Source organism: Pituophis catenifer, unplaced genomic scaffold (genome assembly GCF_029215685.1).
Source record: "Pituophis catenifer annectens isolate HBS135680 unplaced genomic scaffold, rPitCat1.0.hap2 SCAF_1, whole genome shotgun sequence".
NCBI lineage: Eukaryota > Metazoa > Chordata > Lepidosauria > Squamata > Colubridae > Pituophis > Pituophis catenifer.
This window is the reverse complement of record NW_027256881.1, coordinates 193,011,363-193,037,219: the sequence shown is the minus strand read 5'-3', so window position 1 is coordinate 193,037,219 and position 25,857 is coordinate 193,011,363. Positions and strand designations below refer to the sequence as shown.

At 37.6% G+C, this 25,857-nt stretch overlaps 1 protein-coding gene across 2 annotated transcripts in view; it reads right to left on the bottom strand.

The window, feature by feature from the left end:
• Positions 1 to 25,857, bottom strand: part of TTN (titin) — a 319,867-nt gene that overhangs the window by 109,132 nt on the left and 184,878 nt on the right. The window contains exons 192-218 of one of the 2 annotated variants that reach the window (XM_070957152.1): positions 23,649 to 23,726; positions 21,623 to 21,703; positions 20,762 to 20,857; positions 20,209 to 20,295; positions 19,791 to 19,838; positions 19,586 to 19,666; positions 18,296 to 18,349; positions 17,609 to 18,004; positions 16,242 to 16,517; positions 15,280 to 15,555; positions 15,020 to 15,159; positions 14,580 to 14,706; positions 14,174 to 14,437; positions 13,788 to 14,054; positions 13,374 to 13,637; positions 13,132 to 13,271; positions 12,870 to 12,996; positions 12,450 to 12,716; positions 12,078 to 12,344; positions 10,301 to 10,567; positions 9,953 to 10,092; positions 8,955 to 9,081; positions 5,922 to 6,064; positions 3,309 to 3,432; positions 2,588 to 2,854; positions 1,276 to 1,373; positions 64 to 232 (exon numbers count right to left, since the gene is read on the bottom strand). In XM_070957152.1, the coding sequence (XP_070813253.1) occupies positions 64 to 232; positions 1,276 to 1,373; positions 2,588 to 2,854; positions 3,309 to 3,432; positions 5,922 to 6,064; positions 8,955 to 9,081; positions 9,953 to 10,092; positions 10,301 to 10,567; positions 12,078 to 12,344; positions 12,450 to 12,716; positions 12,870 to 12,996; positions 13,132 to 13,271; positions 13,374 to 13,637; positions 13,788 to 14,054; positions 14,174 to 14,437; positions 14,580 to 14,706; positions 15,020 to 15,159; positions 15,280 to 15,555; positions 16,242 to 16,517; positions 17,609 to 18,004; positions 18,296 to 18,349; positions 19,586 to 19,666; positions 19,791 to 19,838; positions 20,209 to 20,295; positions 20,762 to 20,857; positions 21,623 to 21,703; positions 23,649 to 23,726 (4,671 nt within the window). Of the gene's footprint in view, positions 1 to 63; positions 233 to 1,275; positions 1,374 to 2,587; positions 2,855 to 3,308; positions 3,433 to 5,921; positions 6,065 to 8,954; positions 9,082 to 9,952; positions 10,093 to 10,300; positions 10,568 to 12,077; positions 12,345 to 12,449; positions 12,717 to 12,869; positions 12,997 to 13,131; positions 13,272 to 13,373; positions 13,638 to 13,787; positions 14,055 to 14,173; positions 14,438 to 14,579; positions 14,707 to 15,019; positions 15,160 to 15,279; positions 15,556 to 16,241; positions 16,518 to 17,608; positions 18,005 to 18,295; positions 18,350 to 19,585; positions 19,667 to 19,790; positions 19,839 to 20,208; positions 20,296 to 20,761; positions 20,858 to 21,622; positions 21,704 to 23,112; positions 23,209 to 23,648; positions 23,727 to 25,857 lie in introns of both variants that reach the window. The other variant, XM_070957229.1, reaches the window with a different exon arrangement.

Genomic DNA, 25,857 nt, shown 5'->3' with positions numbered 1-25,857 from the left:
TTTCATGACAACTGCAATTTGCATAAAATAAAACAAAACAAAAAAAGGGGGATTCAGTTTTACCTATCACTGTAAGCATGCCCGAAGTTCTGGCTGCTTTTGCTTCACAAGCATATTCTGCTTCATCATCAAGTAAACATTTATTGACGACAAGTATTCTCTGGGCACCTTTCGCAATGATGTCATACTTCTTGCCTTTTTTAATTTCAATTCCATCCCTAAACCAGTGTGCCTGTATTAACATTATTGACAAAATATGAAATTGCGTCAAAGACAATAATAGGTATTAGAGTTTAAGCTTTCAAAATGTTAGTAAAGAATTGAAATCTCTATTTAATGATGATATTGGAATCAACATAGTTTGATTTGGTATTTTGAAGTTGATAGTTTGGACCGAACATTCCATTCTTATTTCGGAGGTCTGGTTATCTAGCTAGGACAGGTTTTGTTTTTGTTTTGCTATTGTGCCCCCTTTATAGGAACTACTCATTTAAAGGGTGCTGTGCCCAGAATTTCAACTCCAGAATGAACAAGTGGAAGATTGCATCCCCAAGCTTTATTTCTAAAAAAAACCTGGTCACATGATGAGTCAAAATTTGTGTAGAAGAAAATTCTCACAAATGCAGCTGATTAGGAATCTGGTGGCCATTTTGATAGGATGGCACATGGATGGCTTTAGCTATTGTGATGGGATTATTGGCTTGGACACAGAGAACCTGTAAAGTACATACAGATGCAAAGAAGGATGAGGGCAATTTTGCATCAATTGACAGCCCATTATATTTACGTGGTATTTTCTACATGGTGTAAGACTTCCATTAATAAAGATATATAAATCTTTTATTCCTTAACTGAATCCAGCATATAAACAGAGCACATTTTTATACATTTTTCATCTGCATATTTTTAAAATGGTAAATATTATTTTACACCAATAATAGTTACAATTTTAAAAATATGCAAATGAAATATATATAAAATATATTCCATCTATATACAGGATTCAGTTAGAGAATCAAAGATTTATATATCTTTTTATCTTTTTTTATTAGAGAAGAGAATGTCAGGGAAAAAGCAATTATAGCAATGTGGTGGATAATGCCTGCCTACAGTCAAAGCCTAAACAACTTTTGGTTTATACAAGTACTTAGTGTGAGCATAATGGCTAGAATCTAACTCTTTGATGGAAACAGATTGAATTTTGATAAGTGATAGGTTTTTCTAAATAAAATGTATTCAAAAGTTCAGGTATTAGATTTATTAAATATCACAGACCTTAACAGATGGCCGGGAAATTTCACATTCAAACCGAGCTGCTTCCTTTTCCTTAACTTCAAGATCAGTAAGAGGTTTAAGGAACTCAACACGAAGGGCTGCAAGAGAAAATGTGTATATTTCAATTAAGTACATAATAAAAATGAATCTTTATAACCAAGGCTGCTCTGCATCGACTTTTTTAGAAGAGCAAAATCAAACAAAACGGAAGTAGTTGGAGGACATTTTATAATGTAGGATAAACTCTACATGCTCTTAGGTAGATGACTTTGTTTCATCAGACTATCAGATACAAATCTCCAGTGTTACCCTATAGATTATCAATAATAATAAGACTGACATACCCACTTTGGAGGGGATAAAGCAGTGGTGAAATCCAATTTTTTTTACTACCGGTTCTGTGGGTGTGGCTTGTTGGGCGTGATGTGGCTTGTTGGGCGTGGCTTGTTGGGTGTGGCCGGGGAAGGAAACTGGAAAATCCCCATTCCCTCCCCATTCCTGGGGGAGGATACTGCAAAATCTCCATTCCCACCCCACTCTGTGACCAGTCAGAGGTGGTATTTGCCGGTTCTCTGAACTATTCAAAATTTCTGCTACCGGTTCTCCAGAACCTGTCAAAACCTGCTGGATTTCACCCCTGGGATATAGTATAATTAAGCTTTGAATGAAATTATAGTGAATACTTGCACTGCAAGAACAAGTCATTGAATAGTAAATGGTTTTGATCCTGCTGGACTTTAGGAAAGCCTTGAAGACAAGGCTCTGTTCTTGTTCTTTTGGGGGGGTGGGGTGTCTGGTAATGGTGGGAAGCTCTTACAATGGCTGTGCTGAGTTTAATACAATGATGGGTTTTGCCACTGATCATGGAGGGATTTTTTTGTTTGAATATACTTTTCTATGCTTGCATATCTGTTTTTCAACTAGTTTTCAATCACTTGGTTGTTTTAAACCGTTGTGAGCTGTCCAGAATCACTTAGGTGAGATGAATGGCAATACCAATTGAATTAAATAGATTTTTTTAAAAAATGAAAAGATTTACTGGAAATGCTAGCAATGAAACTAGATCATCAATATTCGAGGCACAAAATATGGAAGCAAGAACCTTTGGAGAAGCTTAGGAAAATTGAAGGCTGTGGAAAAGGAGAAAGCAGAAGACAAGAGGGTTATACAATGTGGCAAGATCCCAAAGGGAAAAAAAAATGCTGAGAGTTCCAGAGAACTACTGTTCATTGAGTCATGAGGAATCAGAAGTGACTGAACAACACAGCTAAGCCTCTTGTAGTTCTTGTAAGGAAAATACAAGCAGACTTACGTTCAACATTCAAGAAACAAGAAGTTTTGAAATCTTTAGCATCGCAGGTGTATGTTTTAGCATCATCCAATTTGCAGTCACGAATAATAAGTTTCCTGACTCTGCCATCGGCAATGATATCGTATTTCTTTGTTTTGTGAATTTCTTCACCGTTCTTGAACCATTTCACAGGTGCATTTTCTCTGGATATTTCACACTCCAATTCTGCAGTGGCTTCCTCTTCTACAGTTTGGTCCTCAAGGGGTTTAGTAAACTCCACAGGTGGTTCTGAGGAACAAAATAAACCAGTTATTTAGATCTTGTGTATTTGGCACAGAGGGGGACAGTTTAATGTAATGGTTAAGGCACCTAGCTAAAAACTGGGAGATTGTGAGATCTAGGTCTACCGTAGACCCAAAGTCTGTTGGGTGACCTTGGGTGAGTTACTCTTTCTTAGCCTTAGGAAGCACTGGCAAACCATTTCTGAAATCTTGCCAAGAAAGCTGCAGAAACTTGTCTAGGTAGTCACCAGGAATCAATACACACACACACACACACACACACATACACACACTTCAGCGAAGAATACGCTAGCTATCTCTTTGATCTTCTTTTAAAGACTGAAATATGGACACTATTCCAGTTTGCATTTTAGGTTATAAAATAATTATTCAACAAAACATTCTTCCTTATCTAGATCAGCATCATCCAGCATCATACTCTGTCGTTCTACAAAGCTTACCTTTTACAAAAAGATTTGCTTTAGTTTTGAAGTCCTGTGCAGTCAGTGTGACTTCTCCAGCATCTGTTAGCTTCACATCCCTGAGAACAAGAGTGTGAACTTTTCCATCAGCACGGGGCACAACCTAAAGGAAAAGAAAATATTGGATTATGGCCTTAACCTTAAATATTTATCATATAACTTCATTTAATATACACTTAATATTTCTGAATGGGGGTGCACAACTTTGCACAACTCAAGGCAGCACCAGCTCTTGTCTGGCACATCAAGGACTGAATTCCAAAAGTGGTTAAACTTTTGGACCCAAATTCACTGGCAATGTTTTATTTTATATAATTTAATCATCTCTATATTACTATCTGTACTTATACACACAGGCACATAATATATGTACATTGAACTGTTTATTTTCCCCAACACATACTATATATGCATTGATTCTACCTCCTCTATGTTTGCTTCTGTAACAACTTTTTATATTTCATTGCAATTTATTTAGTCATCAGTAGATGGCAGATATAGTAGTGCATAATGCAGCCAGTGAGATTCAGCACTGAGAGAGAGAAAAAACTCTCTCCCAAATTACCGTGTTTCCCGAAAATAAGACCCTGTCTTATATTTTTTTGAACCCTGAAATAAGCACTTGGCCTTATTGCCATGTGTTCAAAAGCCCGATTGGGCTTATTATCACAGGATGTCTTATTTTGGGGGAAACAGGGTAGGAAAAAAATGAGAAACAGTGCAGAAGCTCCAATTCAGAGCAGAGCAGACATTGATTTGTACGTAATTTAATCTTATTGATATCTTGTTCTATCCATATTTCTTCTAGAGCACAAGCATCTACATTAGTTTTAGGGCTATAATTCGGGAAAAGCTGTCACAGCAGATGATAGCTACTACCACTTTATCTGTTCTCCCAAAGAGAAGTAGAGTCAACTCTGATTAAAATTTGAATGAGAGACCATTAAGAGAACCCAGAACTGTAGATTAGGCCAAAAATTTGAAAAATAAACTATCTCTGAAGAAGGCAAGGCAATGGCAATGGCAAACTACACTTGTATTTTTGACAATTAAACAAGATATTCAGGATTGGTGCTTGTTAATCAAGCTCATTTCAAAAGAGAATCTTTTTCCTGGAGAAAAGAAACTGGAATGTTTGAATCCTTCTCCCCAACAGATGCTGTTTGGATTCTCTACAACGGCCATTTGGGTTCTATAAGGTCAAATTCAGAAGTTCAGTCACAATGACCATAGAGTGTACAGGATCCACCTTCCACCATTGTTTGTCATCAAAGTGAGATACATGCAAAGCTTGTTTCTGCATAAGTAATGCCTATAGCTGGATTGTGCAAGACTGCACTTAAATACTATATATGTTCTTCTAGTCTCTTAAACTGACACAAGTGGATCATTTAGAAATAAAAAACTAGCAAAGTTATATTAAGAAAAAATCACATCAAATCTTTTGATTGAAAAATAATTAAATGAATCCTTTATGATTGTTGCTGTCATGATAATCTCTGATTTAATTCAATTGCTGTGTGTTATGCCATGACTTCATGGTGTTTTATTGCAATTTACAGTGAGTTTTGTTTTAATCTGTAGAGAATTCTGGCCCTAGCAAAACTGATAAAAGAATAAATGATCAAATAATTTAAGATATATTTTATTATCTTTAAAATACTTAGGAAATAGTAAACATTGAATTATATAGATAGTTAATGATAGGCATTTAGCCTATCATGTGACTTACAATTTGTGACTTACAATTTGAAGAACCTGAAAATATTATGCTAAATTCTCAAGCTTAACTAGCCATCAAGCCTTCGTTTTAACAAGCAAATTTATATTTTCCTTTGAGGGAAATATAATCTCTATGTAAGCCTGTTATTAATAAATACTTCAATGGCCTAAATGAATTAACTAATAAATCAAGTATGAAACAAACATTTCATTTAATAGAACTTAGGCAGGCCATTTCTTATAATATAGAGACTGATGCTAAAGGTACTTTAAATAGTCAGGGAGCCACATTCCAAGCAATTCACATTTCAGTGGTGCTAACACATACTTAACAATGAGTTAAAAATAGAAAGTGGGAAAGGCTCAGCAAGGATCTCTTTCTAGAGTGATATCTTTAGGGAAGTGTGGCTGAAATGCCTGAAATAGGAATTTCCCAATCTCTTTCATCTCTTCCAAGAAAAATGAATGTTAGGTCTGGATTCAGAAAGCATGAATGATAAGGAAAAACTGATAAAAAAGTGCAGAATATTTATTGCTCCTCAACATCAGTGGTGAAAACATTTATCCAGATTCAGTGACATCAGACATCTTCCTATACATTAATGTTTTTAGAATTGTTTTTCAATTAATAGTTCAGGATAACCCCCTGCAAGGCAATCCAATACACATCTAGCCAGGAGAAATCTCCACTGTATTAATTAGGAATGAGTACTCAGCTAAGTGTTATCAGATTGTAGCTTCAGCTAGGACTTGGAAGCTCGCTAGTTGGGGTGAAAAGATGAACAAGAAAGACAAGGAAGGAGGTTAGAAAGTGGGAAAACAATGCGAAATGTCAGGAAGACAGGATGAAGGAAAGATCAGGTACCGTACCTTGTCACTGGGTTCCAATTTCTCCCCTTTCAGGAACCATTCCACTATGATTCCTTCATAGGAGAGTTCACACTCAAATGTTGCCGTTTCACCAGCCGTCACAGTAACATCTTTAAGTGGTCTCACCAGGCCAATGATACGTGCTTGAAGAAAAGAAGAAATCATCTTCAAATTGATCACTTTCACCCTTTATTTAACTTCCATAGAGACTTTTCCCAAGACAGAGGGAATATAATCAATCCAAACTGATTAAATTGACTAAATCAAGGGAAGGGGCTGATCTCTGGAGATTCTTTACTCACAGAGCTGGTGGCTTTTCAAGGAACAGATCAGTTAGAAAGTTACTTTGCATCTATGCCCTTGCCAAGCCCTACATGCCTCTTGCTAAGATAAGGAGCGAGCCATCCAAAATAGAAACACTTTTCTATTGGCTACAGAAAGAAGTGGTTTCCAACTATACAGGGTTTATTTATTTATTTATTTATTAATCAAATTTCTATACCGCCCTACTCCCGAAGGACTCAGGGCGGTGAACAGCCAAGATAAAATACAGACAATACAAATATTAAAAATCCCTTAAAATTATTAAATATTTCGGCCGAAACACAGATTAAAACACCCAATTTATAAAATCACGAATTCAAAAATTTAAAATTTAAGAATTTAAAAGAGGGGAGTTAGGCCAGGCCAGCTTGCTGAAATAGAAAAGTTTTGAGAGCACGGCGAAACGTGCGCAGGTCCGGGATCTTCCGTATCTCTGGGGGGAGCTCGTTCCAGATGGTAGGTGCCCCCACAGAGAAGGCTCTCCCCCTGGGGGCCGCCAGTCGACACTGTTTGGCCGACGGCACCCTGAGGAGCCCCTCTCTATGGGAGCGTACTGGTCGGTGAGAGGCTATTGGTAGCAGAAGGCGGTCTCGTAGATACCCCGGTCCGATGCCATGGAGCGCTCTAAAGGTGGTAACCAAAACCTTGAAGCGCACCCGGAAGACCACCGGGAGCCAGTGCAGCTCGCGCAGGAGGGGGGTCACATGGGAGCGCCACGTCGCTCCCATAACCACCCGCGCGGCCGCATTCTGGACCAGCTGGAGCCTCCGGGTGCTCCTCAAGGGGAGCCCCATGTAGAGAGCATTGCAGTAGTCCAAGCGGGAAGTAACAAGAGCATGAGTAACCGTATTTAACGAGTCCCGATCCAGAAAGGGACGCAACTGGCGAATCAGGCGGACCTGATAAAAAGTCCCCCTGGCCACGGCCGTCATATGCTCTTCTAAAGACAGCCGTGAGTCCAGGAGGACACCCAAGTTGCGAGCCCTCTCCGTGGGGGGCAATGACTCGCCCCCAATAGTCAGTGATGGCGCCAACTGACTATATCGGGATGTCGGAAACCACAGCCACTCGGTCTTGGATGGGTTGAGCCTGAGCCTGTTCCTCCCCATCCAGATCCGCACGGCCTCCAGGCACCGGGACATCACTTCAAGGGCATCATTGGGGTGGTCCGGGGTGGAGATGTACAGCTGAGTATCGTCAGCGTACTGGTGGTACTTCACCCCGAAACCACGGATGATCTCACCCAGCAGCTTCACATAAATGTTGAACAGAAGGGGCGAGAGGACCGACCCTTGTGGCACCCCACATACAAGGGGCCTCGGGGTCGACCTCTGCCCCCCTGTCAACACAGACTGCGACCGGTCAGAGAGAAAGGAGAAGAACCACCATAGGACGGTGCCCCTCACCCCTAACTCCTCTAGCCGGTGCAGCATGATACCATGGTCGATGGTATCAAAAGCCGCTGAGAGGTCTAATAGGACCAGGACAGAGGAACAACCCCTGTCCCGAGCCCTCCAGAGATCATCAACCAACGCGACCAATGCCGTTTCCGTGCTGTACCCAGGCCTGAAGCCCGACTGGAACGGATCCAGATACGACGATTCATCCAGGTACTGGGGGAGCTGTCGCGCTACCACACTCTCAACAACCTTCGCAATGAAGCGAAGGTTGGAGACTGGACGATAATTTGCCAACACTGCCGGGTCCAGGGAAGGTTTCTTGAGGAGAGGCCTCACCACCGCCTCTTTCAAGGCGGCAGGGAAGACACCCTCACTCAAGGAAGCATTTATAATCCCCTGGAGCCAGCCTCGTGTAACCTCCCGAGAGGCCAGCACCAACCAGGAGGGACACGGGTCCAGTAAACATGTGGCTGCGCTCAGTCTGCCCAGTATCCTGTCAGGGTTATCCTGTTAATCAATCATCTAGCAATTTCTACAAATTGTTGTGTTGTCTCTCCAATCTTAAAACCCAAATTCAGACTCGGAGAAGATAGCTATTAGCAAATAATTCATTTATGTCCATTTATACTACATAGCAACTGATTGGAGAAGCCCTAATTAACCCAATTAATGGTTAGGTTATAAACTGATATGATATAAAACAAAAAATCAAACTGAATTAGAAATATTATAATGAATGAAGTAACTGAATATAGGTAGTCCTCGACTTAGAACCCCAACCACACCCAAAATTTCTGTTGCTTAGTTGTTGTTAAGTGAATTTTGCCTCATTTTACAACCTTTCATGCCATAGTTGTTAAGGAAATCACTGCAGTTGGTAACTAAGTAAGATGGCGGTTAAGTGAATCTGGCTTCCTCATTGACTTTGCTTGTCACAAGGTCACAAAAGGTGATTACATGACCCCAGGATACCGTAACATGCCAGTTGCCAAGTGTCCGAATTTGATCATGTGGCTATGGGGATGCTTCAACGGTTGTGTGAAAAACGGTCATAAATCACTTTTTTCAGTGCCATTGTAATTTTGAACTGTCACTAAATGAATGGTTCTAAGTCAAGGACTACCTGTACTGCTATAATAGTGATAAGATGCTGGACTACCTCAATATGCCACAATATCAGAATCATGACTGAAGACCCCGCCTCTCCACTCTTATCTGATTGATTCCCATTCATAGGATTAACAAAATACATGGGATAAATTAAAAACAAATATATTTCCTTTTTGAAATAATTTTGTAATGGCCTTACGTTTCACTCGAAGATGAGCACTTGATTTCACATTGGCTGCTTGGAAGTCTACACCACCAGCCTGGTTCAAGCGTACATTGTAGAGTACAACACAATGCCTTTTGCCTTCTTCCTTAATCTCACAGTCCTTCCAAAGAAAATGTGAAATTTATGACTTATTTTAATAATGGCAGTTCCCAAAGTATCTTTTTTTTAATTAAGGGCTCACTTGCATTGTTTTTTTCAACATCTGTATTTAAAATCACAGATGGAAATTGTTTCTCCTTGCTGAGGATCAAAAGTATGTAGACCTACAATATTTTAATCCCACTGCATATTGTAAAATGTTATATGAATTAAAAAAAAAGAAATACATCAAATATTTTCCTGTCTTCTCCTGCCCTTACAAGAGAGAGAGAAAGTCAGAGAGAGACACACATACAGAGAGAGACAGACAGACAGACAGACAGACTGTCAGACAGACAGACAGACAGACACACACACAGAGACACACACACACACACACACACACACACACACACAGAGACACACAGAGAGAGTGAGAGAGACAGAGACAGACACATAGAGAGAGACAGAGACATACACACACACACACACACACATACAGAGAGAGAGAGAGAGACAGAGAGAAATAGAGACAGAGACACACACACAGAGAGAGAAAGAGACAGAGACAGAGACAGAGACAGAGACAGAGAGAGATAGAGACAGACACACACACACACACACACACACATACACACAGAGAGAGAGAGAGAGAGTCAGAGAGACAGAGAAAAAGCTAGAGACTCTTTCTAGATAGTCATAATCCTACTAAAGTGGGTTTCCATGAGATGAAGGGAACGTCAAGCAGAGGTTAACCATTTTTCTGCCCATAAACTGTAGAACACATGTTGAATTTTATTCAATATTTAGGCAACAGTTATGTACTACACCAAGAATCATGATTACTCATCAGTGTGGACTACTATATCGGATCAAAGAGAAGTATTGCTTACAGCTGACTGAGTCAAAGATTCTCCTTTCAGTTTCCAGTTTGCATGAATATCTTCCTCGGAGATTTCAGTTTCAAAACGAGCTGTCTCTGTCTCAAATATTTCCACGCTATATAGAGGACGCACAATAGATATATCACGGTCTGAAAGAAAAGAAGAGAAGAAAAAAAGACACCCAATACCGTCAGTATTATAAGTATGATATATATATGATAAAGTGGCTGTATTTTACAGTTGAAGGATTGAAAAAGCAGCTGTTGGTTGAAGTTCCATATCCTATTTTTTCAATTGCAGGATTTTTAAGGCATTTAATAATAGATTATAATACACCACAGTATTAAAAGGACTTACCTTCTATGTTGAGTTTGGCAGATGTCTGGTCGGTACCACAGTCACAGGTGTATTGCCCAATATCCTTTTTCAGTGCCTTCTTGAGGATAAGCATTCTCTTTTTCCCATCAGCTTTAATAATCACATTCTTAGAGGGAGTTATTTCTTGTCCATCTTTAAACCATTTTACTGGAGCATTTGCTTTGCTAATTTCGCACTGTAAAGTGACCTCATCTTTTTCCACCGCAGTGTAATCTTGAAGCTTCCCAGTAAAGTAAGGATCACCCTCTGCAAGTTGAAGTAAATATATCATGTTATCAATATTATTAATATGTTCAAAAGCCACAGATGCAGCTTACCAATGGGAGTTTAAATGTTTTCCTTGCTTTATGGGTTCTTGCATCTTTAATGGAAGTGTTTTAAATAGCAATAGCATTTAGACTTATATACCACTTCACAGTGCTTTACAGCCCTCTCTAAGAGGTTTACAGAGTCAGAATATTGCCTCCAACAATCTGGGTCCTCATTTTACCCATCTCGGAAGGATGGAAGGCTGAGTCAACCTTGAGCTTGGTGAGATTTGAATTGCCAAATTGCAAGCAGCCGGCAGGCAGCAGAAGTTGCCTGCAATACTGCAGTCTAACCACTGTGCCACCACGGCTCTTATGTTGCATGCTTTAAAGGTGTGGGGTTTTTTGTTTCTTTTTCCAACATATTGACTAAACTTTCCAAACCTAGAACGAACAGCAATAACTAATTCCCAATTATTCTGGAAAAGAAATGGCTGGTTTTTTTTTTTTTTTAGGAAATAAAATGTAGAAATATATATCAAGATGCTCCACAGCTATTTTTATGTTTAATTTAAAAATCTATATTCTTCATCTTCATAGTACTTAATTAAGTACTAGTAACTTAGTAACAAACTAAGTAACAAACTAAGGTGGCACAAGAGCCAAACGTTCATAAAAACACAACATGCTGACATCAGTGAAGACTCTGACAAACAAAATGTCAGAACAAAATAAAAAAGCAGAGTTAAGCAGAAACATAAAAGCTATTTTGCTCAGTAAACATTAGTTTCCTAGTCTTATGCCTAAAGTTTATTTTCTTACTCTTGTGTCTAATGGACAGTAATAAAAAGGAGAATTAAAAAAAATGATTTCAGCAAGTAAGAACATCGGAAGGTACCTTATCCAAACAAGTTCCTCAGTCTTTAATATTTAAACAGGAATGGTCTCTGAGATTTGGTGTATTGTATACAGAGTTGAAAAGAGAGCTTGTCTATGGAGTTTAGAAGTCACTTCTATTCTTCTAACAAAGACATGGCAATAAAGACACTGAACAGTCAAACAGACTATCTCCTGTAGGTTTAATTAGCTAATGAAGTTGTCTTATAAAATGTCATAATGACAGTTTACAAATTAGCAGGTACAAATTAGAATACAACTACTCAGCAAAATAACAAAACAAAGAAATAAAATATTAAAAAATAAGCAACACACCAGAGCCAAATAACAGAGTGCAACAATTAGGGGTACTAAATCTATAAAAACGTTCTGAAAGAGGAAACACTTTGATGACAAAAAGACAACAGAGAGGGAAAGACATAGACATCTCTCTTGAAAGGGGACTCCCCACCCAAATGTAGCCTCTTCAAAGTCTGGAGCAAGACTTTCTGAGAAGATCTAAAGCTGCTTCATGCAAATAGGCAGTCTGCCTAGGGCTAAGCTTATATATATATGGAAGAAATTATCTCTAAAAAGATCCATTAGGCAAACCAAAGTCAGGTGACACGTACCAAGAACTGTAAGTTTAGCTTCACTTGATTTGTCCATAGCTTCCACTCTGATCTGAGATGTGTCATCAATAGTTAGATCTTTAAATGTGAGCGTGTGAAATTTGCCATCATCTTTCATCGAAACAACCTTGGATGTGTGGAGTCGTTGGTCATTTTTATACCAGATGACAGGAATGTTGTCGTGAGAAAGCTCAACTGTGAATTCTGCACTCTCACGCTCCTTTGCTGTTACGTCTTTGAGTGGGGTAATGAATTTAAGACGAATGCCTAAACCATAAAAGTACCTCATTTAGTTAGATTCCAGATGCATGAAGCTATTTAAATATTTTAAAAAACCAAAGAGAAATTGCAGAATCGTTGTGAGAAACAAACCTTCAATGATCAGTTTAGCACTTGTTTGCTTGTCTTCGGCCTCAAACATGTATTTTGCTTCATCTTCAAAAGCTACACTCTTAATAATAAGAGCATGCCTTGTTCCTTCAGATTTGATTTCAAACTTCTCATCTCCTGGGATTTCCTGGGTTCCTTTCAACCATCGGAAAGTCTTTGGTTCCCTAGAGACCTCACATTCAAACTTAGCTTCATCCTTTTCAAAGACTTTGACGTCGCTGAGAGGAGTTATAATGAGGAGAGGCCGCTCTGAAATTAAATCAGGTAATGAAGAGTGTTAGGAATATATTTTTTAATATCGGTTATGCAGGTTATGGGTTTAATAAACAACAATAACATTGACGAAGAGTGATAAGAAAGATTTGCAAGATGGTCTTAAAGTTGATGCCTTGCGGAGCCTACCTTTCACTTTTAGATTGGCAGCACTTTTAGCATTGGCAGCCTGGAAAGACACCTCTCCTGTCATATCCAACTTGCAGTTGTGAAGAATGAGGATGTGTTTTTTGCCATCTTGAATCATTTCACAATCCTGATTGTTATTGGGGGAAAAAGAAAAGAAATGTTGTCCTGATACCTAATTCTCTTTAATTTTTTTAAAAAGAATTCTTTTTAGTTAAAATTGTTATGCTATGGTTTGTTCTTGCTGCTGTTGAAAAAGACTTACAGGTGAAGCTGTTAAAGTTTCTCCTTTTAACTTCCAAACTGCAGGAACATCAGGCTCTGAGATTTCAATCTCAAATTGTGCTGTTTCGCCAATGAACACCTCCACACCATATAAAGGACGTTCTATGTTTATCATTCGAGCTGCAATATACACATACACAAAGTATCTTAAGATTCCCTGCTCGGATCAGTAAATGTAAAAGATTCAAAAGAGGATCTACGTATAGGAGGACAATCACTTACGCTCAACCTTGACTTCACAATTGGTCTTGTCAGTTCTACAATTACACTCGTAATTTCCTTTATCAGCATCTAACACCTTCTTAATTTTCAATATGCGACGCTTGCCATCGGTCTTTATGGAGATTCTCTTGGAAGCTACCAATTCCTCACCATCTTTATACCACTTGACTGGCACATCTTTACTAAGTTCACATTCCAAAATGACATCATCTTTCTCAATAGCGGTATAGTCTTGCAATTTCACCGTGAAATATGGATCCGCCTCTATAAGATATGGGTTGGGTATGAAGTAGTCATTTGTTTGAAGAAGTTAGTTGTTAACAGTGAATACATAAAATCATAAACAATTAAATACATAAAGATTAAAATACACAGAGATTGTACCTGACCACATGAGACAACATAGAATATTACCTAAGACTTTTAGATGTGCTTGAGTGTGCAAATTCTTTACTACAGCTTTGATTTCAGAGATATCATCCAGTGTCACTTCACTTATTTCCAGTTTGTGATTCTTCCCTTCTGCAGAGATATGAACTGTTCTACTGTTATGAAGTTTTTTATCATTTTTATACCAGGTTACAGGCATATTTTCATGAGAAAGTTCAAAATCAAAGTAAGCGGTCTCTCCTTCCTTCACTGTCTGATCTTTGAGAGGAGTGATGAATTTCAGCCTAATACCTGAAAAGGAGCAAATGGTAATGAAAGTAAATGTTATATGGTCATATCCTGCAGTAGCTTTAAATGACCGATCCTTCTTTTAGGGTTTACTCCTGAATTTTTCAAAGTAATCAACTTGCCTTCTACAAACAGTCTTGCCGTGGTCTTCTTCCCTTCAACTTCAGCAGTGTACTGTCCTTCATCATCAAACTGAGAATCATTGATAACTAGAATATGCTTCTTTCCATCTACAATTATGTCAAATTTGTCACCAATTTTGATGATGTCAGTGCCTTTGGACCATATGACATTGGCTTCTCTGGTTAGCACGCATTCAAACCTTGCTTGCCGTTTCTCTGGCACAGTCACATCTTTCAGAGGTACAGCAAAGTCCAGCTCAATCTCTGTGAATCAAAAAAAAAAAATCCATCAATATACAACGTGAGATTTATTTATTTATTAAATTTATTTGCCACCCATCTCGCCACAAGGTGACTCTTACCAATACTCGAATTAACACATCAAGTATTTTAATAAAAACCTTACCTTTTACTGTTAGGATGGCTGCAGTAACTGCATTCAAAGCCTGATAGAGAACTTCCCCAGCCTGATCTAATTTGACTTTATGTAGGGTTAAGAAGCGTTTTCCTCCTTCAGCTTTGATGTCACAAGTCTGAAAGAATTTAAATATTTATGGATAAGGATACTGATGGTTTTTTTTAAAAAAAATACACTTATAATATCCTTGTGATAACAAAACCCATTACAGAATTATATGGCCTTGGACCAAGGTGTATTTATTTATTTATTATTATTTTCTATCCATAGATTTACCTTTCCATGTCTTGAGCTACTATTAGTTACTATTAACTGTAAACCTTAGCACATACACTTCTTCCTGTATTACACTATGCAGCACAATGTAGATCACCAACTACATACAGTAATTGTAACAAATTAATGAATCCTTAAGTACGTATCCTTACAGGGGATGGTCGGAGGATTTCTCCCTTCAGCTTCCATTCCCCAGGGATATCTTCTTCGGAAATCTCTGTATCAAAATTTGCCGTTTCTTTCTCATAAACAGTAACATCTTCAAGGGGTTTTAGCAGTTGAACTTCACGTTCTGTAACACATAATGCAATTAGTAAAACCTCTTCACAGTCTTGAGAGCTTCAATCTTTATTCTTAACGTGTAGGATAGAATCACTGGCAAACATGCTGCACTAATACAGTTTACACTTACCACCTAAGGTCAGTTTTGCTGGATATCTGCGACCTTCAACTTCGACTGCATATTCTCCGACATCATCTGGTGAGCAGTTCTTAATTTTGAGATAGAGATGAGAGCCATCTTTTATAATTTCAGTTTTGTCATTGGGTTCAAGAGGAACTTCTTCGTCGCCTTTGTACCATTTAATATTTGGCGTATCTTTAACAACGTCACAAGAAAATGTCGCAGTGCCTTTTGGCTTCACATGTTGATCTCGGATGGGCTTCACCAGCCAGTCCTTTATCATTTCTGCACAAGAGTACACATAATAAATGTTTTTCTCTTTTAGTATTTATTGGTATTTTTAAAATTATTTCAATTTTATCTCCTAGGTAACTCTTCACTAAACACAAAGATTAATGATAGCAATCTGTCTTCTGCTTTTCAGCTTTTCTTAAGCATTTCAAAAGATTTTCTTTTCTCTCTTGTTTTTCCTCACACTTTCACCTGCTCCCTCTGGGGCTTCTTGTTATGCAATGTAGCTGTACATATATCAAAAGGGGGAAGGAGAGCTACTGTGTTTAACAGAACTTATTCAAAGACTTTAATAATTAGGTTGCAGTCCTCTTTGAACTTAATGGAGCTGCTTCTGATTAGAAATACAAACTATGGCATTGTTAGTTTCTTCTTTTCATCTGTCTAGTTGCCTATAACTGGATATTGTGCAAAGTAATTATTTAATATCAGATTCATTTGATAGATCTATCAGAGATCTGTGTCCCTGAAGGCTTATTGGGTCTACTTTTAATTCTGGTGCTTCTCAAGTGAATATTATTCTGTATTGATCCCAGTGCAATTTCTCACGCTTAAGAGGGGAAAAAATCTCAGGTTAGAAAAACAAGCTATGCTTCTTTATCTCCTCTTACTTACTTGACATTTCTCTTTCTTAAGAAAAACGTCCAGTGTTTATTATTAATAAATAAACTTTAACTTACCAACAACTTTAACAGTTGTTTTACAAGAGAGATCAGTATCTGCAACAGTTACAGTGTACTGTCCACCATCGTTGTCATCAGCATCCATGATTGTAACCGCTCGTTGGAGGCCAATGATACCTAGAGCAAATTTCCCAGGTTTGTCTGTGACAATTTTCCCATCTTTCCTCCATACTACATCTCTCTCTTTGTTCAGTTCACATGATAAATAAAAGGGTTGCCCTTTGACAACAGTAATTTCCTCCTCCAGGGTCTTCACAAAGCGCACTGGCAGTTCTGGTGAAGAAGAAAAAGCAGGTTATTTGCATATATTCTTATTTACATAATGTATAAAACAGACATTTAATCAGATGTGTTTGTTTTCAGAACTCCTCACATGGTTTTGAGTATGCCTCTGTAGAGATCACATTAATTTCCATGGAGATGTTTTATTTACTTGTACAACTTGTACAGCTATATTGTCAAGGTTGAATATGTACTTACATCAAACTATCTAAAATGAATAGCTGGGTTGCCCCATATATGCGCAGTGAAGTTAACCTGAAGATATAGAACTGATGTACTCATATTTTCTTCTTTCCTATGCAACCTTTCCTGTTACAAATAGTCCTCAACTTATAACCACAATTGGGCCCCAAAATTTCTGTTGTAAGACAGATGTTAAGTGAGTTTTGTCCCATTTTATGACTTTTCTTATTACAGTAGTTAAGTGAATCACTGCGATTGTTAAGTTAGTAACACAGTTGTTATTAAGTGAATCTGGCTTCCTCATTGACTTTGTTTGTCAAAAGGTTATAAAAGAGGATCACATAAATACTTGCCACTTGCCTAGCTCTCTGAATTTTGATCATGTGACCATGGGGATGCTGCAACGGTTGTAAGTGTGAAAAATGGTTCTAAACCACCTTTTTCAATGCCGTTGTAACTTTGAACGTTCACTAAAGGAATGGTTGTAAGTCAAGGACTACCAGTATTTGAATTATTAATTATTGTTTAACAGGAAAAGAAGCAGAAACAACATGTTACTTTATGGGTCCAATAAGATGTTTCATATTTACCTCACAGTAACATTTGCGTATCCTTTCAGAGACCCACTTATCACATATGCAAGAAGATTTCTCTTGCTTTGCTTTCACATTAGGGAATCCTGCAGGTCAAAGCTGTGCTTATTCCCTACCTTAGCACTTTTATAAGGGTATTTAAGCCACCACCTTTACTTGATTTTAAACGTTAATGATTACAATATTGGTGGTTTTAATTTTCATTATATGTTAATTTCCATTTCTGCACTTTATCCGATATTGTCAGCTGTCTTGAAAATTCAACAAATGAAAGGGTAGGATATATAAGATGGCACCAAGAACTACCTTCAACAACGAGTTTAGCTGTTGATGTCTTTTCTTTGTTTCCCAGCTTTAGGACACAAGTGTACTCCCCAGCATCTGAAAGCTGAACGTCAATAATATGGAGCTTGCGGTCTTTGCCATCAGACAGGAACCTGTGCTTGGGGCTTTCCCGGATGTTGAAGCCGTCCTTCATCCAAGAAGTGACAGCAGTAGATGGAGAGATGAGGCATTCAAAGATGGCCGAAGAGCCAATAGACTCTGCTTCTGTCAGCACAATATCTTTAATCTCTGTCACAAACTTGAGTGGAACAGCTTTCAGTTGGTATGTGAAGGGAGGCTCTTCAGGTGGCTTCTCTCCGCCACTACCTGGCTTTAATTTCCTCCTTTCTGCATCCAGGGGTGAAGGTGTCTTTTTGGCTGCAAATCAGAGAAGTAAAAAAACCCCATAGAATTTACAATCTATTGTCATGAATTCTGTTCTTGGGTATATATGCAGCTGGAGCTAGCTACTCAGTTATCAGATCTGATAAAGCTCAGCAGGATTGCAGGTAGAAATAACACAGAGAAGAAAACCTTTGCATTTTTAATTGGTTAGAAAAGAGAAAAGGGTCATTTAAATTATGTTCAACACATGGAATACTGAAATCTAGACTCAAGATTTATTTTTAAACATGCCAGAAAAAGATTTGAATTTTATCTCTTTCTTACCTTTAATAGGACTTCTACCCTTGGCAAATTCCTCCTTTGGTGTAATTTTGGACTCTGGAATAAAATACCAAGAGTAGGATTACCAATGAAGTAATGTTTAAAATATATCCTTTTTTTAAAAAAAAAAATCAGTATTATTTTATTTAAATCAATACCATTATGATTATTCTGTGTGTGTCTTTATAAACTGATCTTATTTTTATGATTTGTTTCAAATAAAATGAACTATTTGGAAGTTTCTGATAATGAAAAAATATTTGGATATATAGACACACATTTTTCTGGGTCCCATGGAATATTGAAAGCAAGCAGTGAAAGGACTATGTTGTTTATTGTTTACTTGTTAAAAAAAGCTTATCATGTGATGCTATTCAATTATGCATGAAAGGAAAAAAATAAAAATGAATGCTATTTGACATTAATTTAGGCCCAAGTACATTTCTCTGGGAATAAATGTATGTATGTATGTATGTATGTATGTATGTATGTATGTATGTATGTATATGGTATATAATATCTATATGAACACACACACACACACACACACGAGTTCTCCAATGTTTCTGGCTTTCCGGACTGGTGGAGGGTGGAGAGGGGACAGTTCTATGCAAGTGGCCAGCAAGCGCGCTTGCACAGCTCCATTTGCATGAGCGGCATGTACATGTCCCTTCCTCTCAGTTACATGGAGCGAGCGCATGCTCGCCCGCTGCTCATGCAAGTGAGGATTTGCGTGCACATGCACTCACCGGCCATTCTGTAGCCTGGTTGCAAATCTCTCATGGCCCATAGTGGGCTCTGGCCCACAGGTTGGGGGGACACCCCCCGCACTGGATATTTCTGTTCAAACATTGTTGCGCTCCATACATGTATACAGATCTGGGATATCAATGCTTTCCTGCCATAATATGTACACTTCACAAAATATGCCTACAAGAAAGTTCTTCAGAAAAAAAGTGGCAACGGAAGGTCACCATATTTTCTAAACTTGCCTGTATAATGGTTTTTACCTTCCTCCTTCTAGAGGAGAATATAGCCTAGCAGCTCACTATTCACAAGTACACTTTGTCCTAATTCCTCCACATATAATTTATAGCTACTGGGTTATTATTGCTGTTCTGAGCCACCCAGAGATGGGCGGCCATAAAGATCATTAAAACAAATAAATAAAACCATTAAAGCAATAAAATAAAACGAAACATATGCAGAATAATTGGTGTCATTATATGCAAGTAACATTGTATAGAACAGTAATGCAAATGAATGAAGTTATTAGAGAGCCAGAATTCATACCAGCTTTCTTTCCAACCACTGGAACCGTCACAGGAGCAACTTCAGGTGCTACTTCTACAGCTGGCTTAGGAGATTTCAGAGCTGTGGAAAGAATTAAGTGGCATTTTGAAAATGAAAGTTTCAAATCTCAGTTTATGTGCATACATTATAGTAACACTTTGATTACTACAGTAAATTGGCTAACAGTTTATTTAAAATGGCTTACCTAGAGCAGGTTTTGGTTCAGGAATCGTTGCCGGTTTAGGTTCTGGAACTTTGAAAAAAAAATAACAAGTTGATTAATGAACCATCATGGAGACAGAATATTGAAAATCAGCTAGAATGCAAAGGTCAAAGAGACAGACACAACAACAGAAGACAATAACTTCCATTTCACTGTCATAATCTTCACCCCTGCAAACATAACTGGTTTGAGCCATGCAGAGTCAAATAAAAGCAGGAGGAGAAGAAGAAAAGAAGAAGAAATAATTGGATATGGCAGAATGAGATAGTAGTTAGAGCAGCATAAAGATTGTAGCATTTATGGTTGCTTGAAATGAAAGATTCCTTTATCTTGCATATCAAGGTCAGCTTCAAATTTAGTTTATAGCAGCAAAGAAAAGAGTAATGCCATTTATGTATACCTTTGGCTGGTTCAGGCACTGGTTTTTCTATTTCTTCTTTTTTCTTGATTGGTGGAATCTCAATTTTCTTCTTTTCAATCGCTGGGACTTTAAAAAAAAGTTTTATTTGGAAGCTGAATGTAAACATTTGGACTCCCAATATATTATTTGTCATGAAAAACATAGAGGTAGGTGGAATTATTTTTAATGAAAAAGTTTGCCAACGTTACTAAGTATGCCAAAGATGACAAAAAGATAAAAAAAAAAAAGACAAGACAAAATAAGAGTTCACAGAATATAAATCAGTCATGGCCTTTTTATTGGATTTCTTTCAAGACTCGGAAAGAATAAATGTATAGAAGGATGAGAAAAGATAAACATTACATATTATGTCCAAAACCTTTGGGAAATGTTTGAATTTAGTATCTTTTTAGTTTTTATACTGCTTAGACATTAAGAATTGAAAATGGGGTTCCTGTATTGTGGTTTATGTGCTGAAAATATTCATGAAACTGGGGTCTTAAACTGAATTTGTTAATGGATAATTTCATAGCTATCTTCTTTTTATTTGTACCTTCAGGCTTCTTAATTTTTTCAACAGGCTTCGGTTCAACTTTAGGTTTCTCTGGTTTAGGTTCTTCCTCCTCAGGCTTCTTAACAGCTTTTGTGACTTTAAAAAAGAAAGCATTTTCTTTCAAAAACATTTGGATGAATTGCAAAACAATTTTTCTTGTAATAAAACCTCACTCTATTTAAAATATATAGACAAATAGAAGAAATATAAAGGGTCCAATAATGAAACCACATATTGAATTCTTTAATTCAAGTTACCCAATTGGCAGTTGGATAATGATGACCAAGTTTATAAACTGATTATCAAATTAAATTTGATAATCGCTGATTTATCACTGATTCACATGAAGGAATTTCTTTGGAGGGAGGATGAAATCAAATGCATTTTTAATTAAAAACTTAAAAATTATTCTAGGAACAAGAATGATAGTAGGTCATTTTATGCTGTAAATACTATGGTGATCAAAAGTTCTGAAAATCTGGAATTATGTTTAGCAGATAGAATCCTGATGGCACAGTGATTAAAAGGCAGCATTGCAGGCAAATTCTGCCCACATCCTAGAGTTTGATTTGGGGGGGGGCTTAAGGTTGACTCAACCTTCCATCCTTTCGAGGTCAGTAAAATGTGGACCCAGGTTGTTGGGGACAATATGCTGACATTGTAAACCACCCAGAGAGTGCTGTAAAGCACAATAGGACAGTATATACAGTAAGTCTAAGTGCTACTGGTATCTAGATAGTAAGAAACATGAGAAGGTTTCATTTGAACCAGCAGATGAGTTATCTGCTTGACACTAGTCTCTAAGAGCTCCTCAAAAAATATGTACCTATTTTTTTTAGTAATAAAGACCAATAACTATACCTCTTTTCAGAACCACTTCTTCTTTAGGTGTAGGAGCAGGGGGCTCACGAAGCGGTGGTTTCCGTGGTTTCAGTCCAGGAGCTTGAAATGATATCAAATTCAGAATAAGCAATAGTGATAATTGTCTATACCTTACATCAGTATCTGATGCATTATAAGAAAGAAATACTAAAGTGTAAGAGATTAATGTGTATGTTGCTTCTGAGAAATCTTTTAGGAAAAAAGTGACTTTCATTTGAACCGACGCCAAATATAGAAAAGCTACAAAATTTCTATAAATTTTCTGTTTCTAAATACTTTTCTCAAGAGATTTATCATTAAAAAATCAACAACAATATTTGTAACAGAAGATAATTTTTGCATTTTTATGAAGGTTTTTTGTGTACGTGTGCAAGCATTACTGTCATAAGTGACAGAAGATCCAGTCAGAAATGAAAGCATGCTGAGATGAAATCTAAGTGAAATGAAGATACCACATAAAGACATACATGGGAAGAAGAACTTGACAGCAAAGTAGAAGAATATCAAGAAAGAAAGAAAAAGCATGCATTATCTCACAGCACTGCATGGGAAGGGGAAGAACCTTTCTGGGTATGTATAGCCTGAAATGCTTAGATTGGTATATCATGCAATTTATTATTTCCTCTGTATGTCTATTAGTGAAGACAACCGTTTCTGCTGAAATCTCAATAGTTTTTGTATATTGAGCATTATTTTTATTTACCAAGCTATGGTATATAATTTAGTTTGCCCTAAGAATCTCTGTAGTAAAAATATATGTAAAGGAAAGAAAATTCTTGAGAAAGAAAGCTAAGTTTTCAGTCAGAATATTAAGTAAAATGCAAGATGAATATATATTGTTTCTTTTGTTATTCTATTGTTCACTTTCATATACAGGAAATAATCATATTTGTTTTTTAAAATAATAACTTCCACTTTGGCCTCTAGTACGTACATGCTTCTAAATAAATAAAATGTATTGCGAAAAGTATAAACATTCTTAGACCTATTCAGCTGGCTTTGGACATTGTAATACTTCCAAATTTTGAATTTCAATAGTAGATTGTTGAAAATAGGTACATGTAGCTTTCTAATTTGCTATACTACTAAAAAAAGTCCTACAAGTGGGAAGATGTAAATCTTGGAACAACAGTTAAAAAATTAATGGACTTGAATGCATAAACTCAGCGAATAAGTTAATATTAAGTCATCTTAGTAAACCAATCATTACCAAATAGCAGTGTTAGAATAAAAATTATGTAGAAAACATTCAGTTAATAATGTATTAATGTATTAATAGTGTGATTCTATACTTTTTTTTACAGAGAAATTAGTGAGCGTAATAAGGTTTATTCAAAGTAGATTGGATATAGTATGGCAGGCCAAAGATCTCATACTTTCAGAAAAGGTTATTGTGCATCAAAAATGTATTAGTTATAATAATTGAGTCTAAATAAGATTAAAAAATTGCTTGATATTGTTGCTTATACCTTTAAGCTGAACCTTTTCCTCCTTAACTTCCTCTTTTGGTGGGATAGGAACACGGGGTTTGGGTTTTAGGGGTATCTTCTTTTCTGGCTCTGGTTCTTTAAATGATACGTAGTAGATTTTAGAGCAGGCATAATTATGCTGTTCACTTCAGGTGAAAACTTCTAATGTATCACAGAAAACCCATCTACTGATACCATTAGTAAAATTTCAACATAGCAACTGCATATGCTATGCTAGGCTATGCTATAAACTAATTCAGATTAAAATACCTGATATGATGAACACCATAGCATCAATTCCAAAACAGTAGTAGCAGAATCTGAAGACTATCTCTCTAAATCCTATGAGTAATTGCTTTCATAGCCAAAAAATAATGTGCCACAGAAATTAAGATGATTAGACAGATACAAACAATAGCATATACGCACAAACATAAAAATAACATATATATCACCAAATGAACATATATAATTCCTATGAGATGATAATGAACATGCAGATGAAAGAGGTATTACTCATTCTGCGAGTTATATACCTTCCGTTGGAATTATGTCTTCTTTTTCTGGAATAGGAACAGGTTCTTCAGCTTCAAATTCCTCAATAACTTCCGCCTCTTTAAAGAATATCGATAACTAACATAAGATCTTCATTTCAAAGACTGAATGGCAAAAAGAACTGAAACACGACATTGCTTGGGCTTCAACCCATTCATTCACAGAGACACACCACAGCAATGATACATTGATAAGAAGCCCTGGTGGTGCAATAGTTAAAGTGCAGTATTGCAGGCAAGCTCTGCCCACAACCTGGAGTTTGATCCTGACAGGGCTTATGGCTGACTCAGCCTTCCATCCTACTGAGGTTGGTAAAATGAGGACCCAGATTGTTGGAGCCAATATGCTGACATTGTAAACTTCCCAGAGAATGCTGTAAAGCACTATGGGGGCGGTATACAAGCCTAAATGCTATTGCTGTACACTGAAGATTTCCTTATATGTAAACTGATGGCAGTACATAGGTGACCTTGGCTAATCTTGAAAAACTAAACATGGTTGGAACCTCCTTAGTAGTTGGGTAACAGACTACCGAGAAATCCTAGGGTAGTAGGCTAGATTGGATAGTGAACAGAATATCCTGAAAGAAGATAATGATAAACCAGGTCTGTTGTTTAAAATAAAAAAACTTCATGAATGTACACAGTGGTGGAATTCAATTTTTTTTTACTACCGGTTCTGTGAGCGTGGCTTGGTGGTGTGGCAGGGGAAGGATACTGCAAAATCCCCATTCCCTCCCCACTCCTGGGGGAAGGATATTGCAAAATCTCCATTCCCACCCCACTCTGGGGCCAGCCAGAGGTGGCATTTGTTGGTTCTCCGAACTACTCAAAATTTCTGCTACCGGTTCTCCGAACTACTCAAAATTTCTGCTACCGGTTCTCCTGTCAGAACCTGCTGGATTTCACCCCTGCCCCATTCCCTCCCCACTCCTGGGGGAAGGATATTGCAAAATCTCCATTCCCACCCCACTCTAGGGCCAGCCAGAGGTGGTATTTGCCGATTCTCTGAACAACTCAAAATTTCCTCTACCGGTTCTCCAGAACCTGCTGAATTTCACCCCTGGATGTACAAAATTACCAGCTGGTGCTGAGCTCAGCTTGAAGGAAACTTTACTTATGATAGTGTGTTGGCAGGAAATCCACTTGGACTCCAGACCTACAGTATATAACTTGCCTCTGCATATATAGTTGGTTAAATGTGTATACAATTTAATTGGACTTAAAATGCTTAGCTTTTTCTGCATTATAAAATAAGTTTTGAAACATGGTGTTTAATGGTTGCAAGCAATATAAAAATTCATCCTTTAGTGACAGGACATGGTTTGGGGAACATGCAGATCACACCTATCTGCAACTCTTTAAACCAACATGGCTTCTCTTCAGATAGCCTCACCATCCTGGAGAAAGAGGCAGTTGTTTTAAGGAGTGGTAGACAGGTTTCCATGAATGGCCCTTTGTGCTCTGAAGCACCTTTTTGGCCTTGAATCAGAAGTGCTGTGCAACCTTTCTCTGTCTCTCTGGCTAGGACTGTTTTATAAAGAAAGCACAAGTACACCACCTGCACCACATACAAACATACACATGATTCGTGTAGACATCTATATATGTCAGCATAAAATATCAGGCCAGGCAGAAACAAAAATGTGGAAACAAAGGCTTTGGTGAAGACATCTACCTTCCTCTGTTGGATGTTCTGGCTCTTTAGGTACAGCAATGGGCACTTTTTCTTCTGGCACTGCCTTCTTAGGCACTTCAAAAGATTTTAGTACGTTTTGCTTTGGTGAATATTATACAGGGCACTTAAAGCTTCAGGACTCAAAATAGAACAGTTAACACAACATAAAAGTTAAGACAAAGGCGCATAGGGACGTGCTTTGGGTCTGAAGGCAAAACAGTTCTTGGACCACACAGGAGCCTGCTTTGAGCCTGTGTGTATAAGAGCCCTGGTAGCACTGTGGTTAGAATGCAGTATTGAAGGCTGACTCTGCCCACAGCCAGGACTTCGATTCTGAGCCCCTCCTTTCTCCCCATATACTTTGAAGCACCTTTTGTGTTTGATTCTAAAGCTGTGCAAATCAAACACACTATCTACCTACACATACAATGTACATATATGTATAGGCACATGGCATTTATGAGGATGTGTATCTTTGGCTGGTGGATATTCTGGCTCTTTAGGTACAGCAAC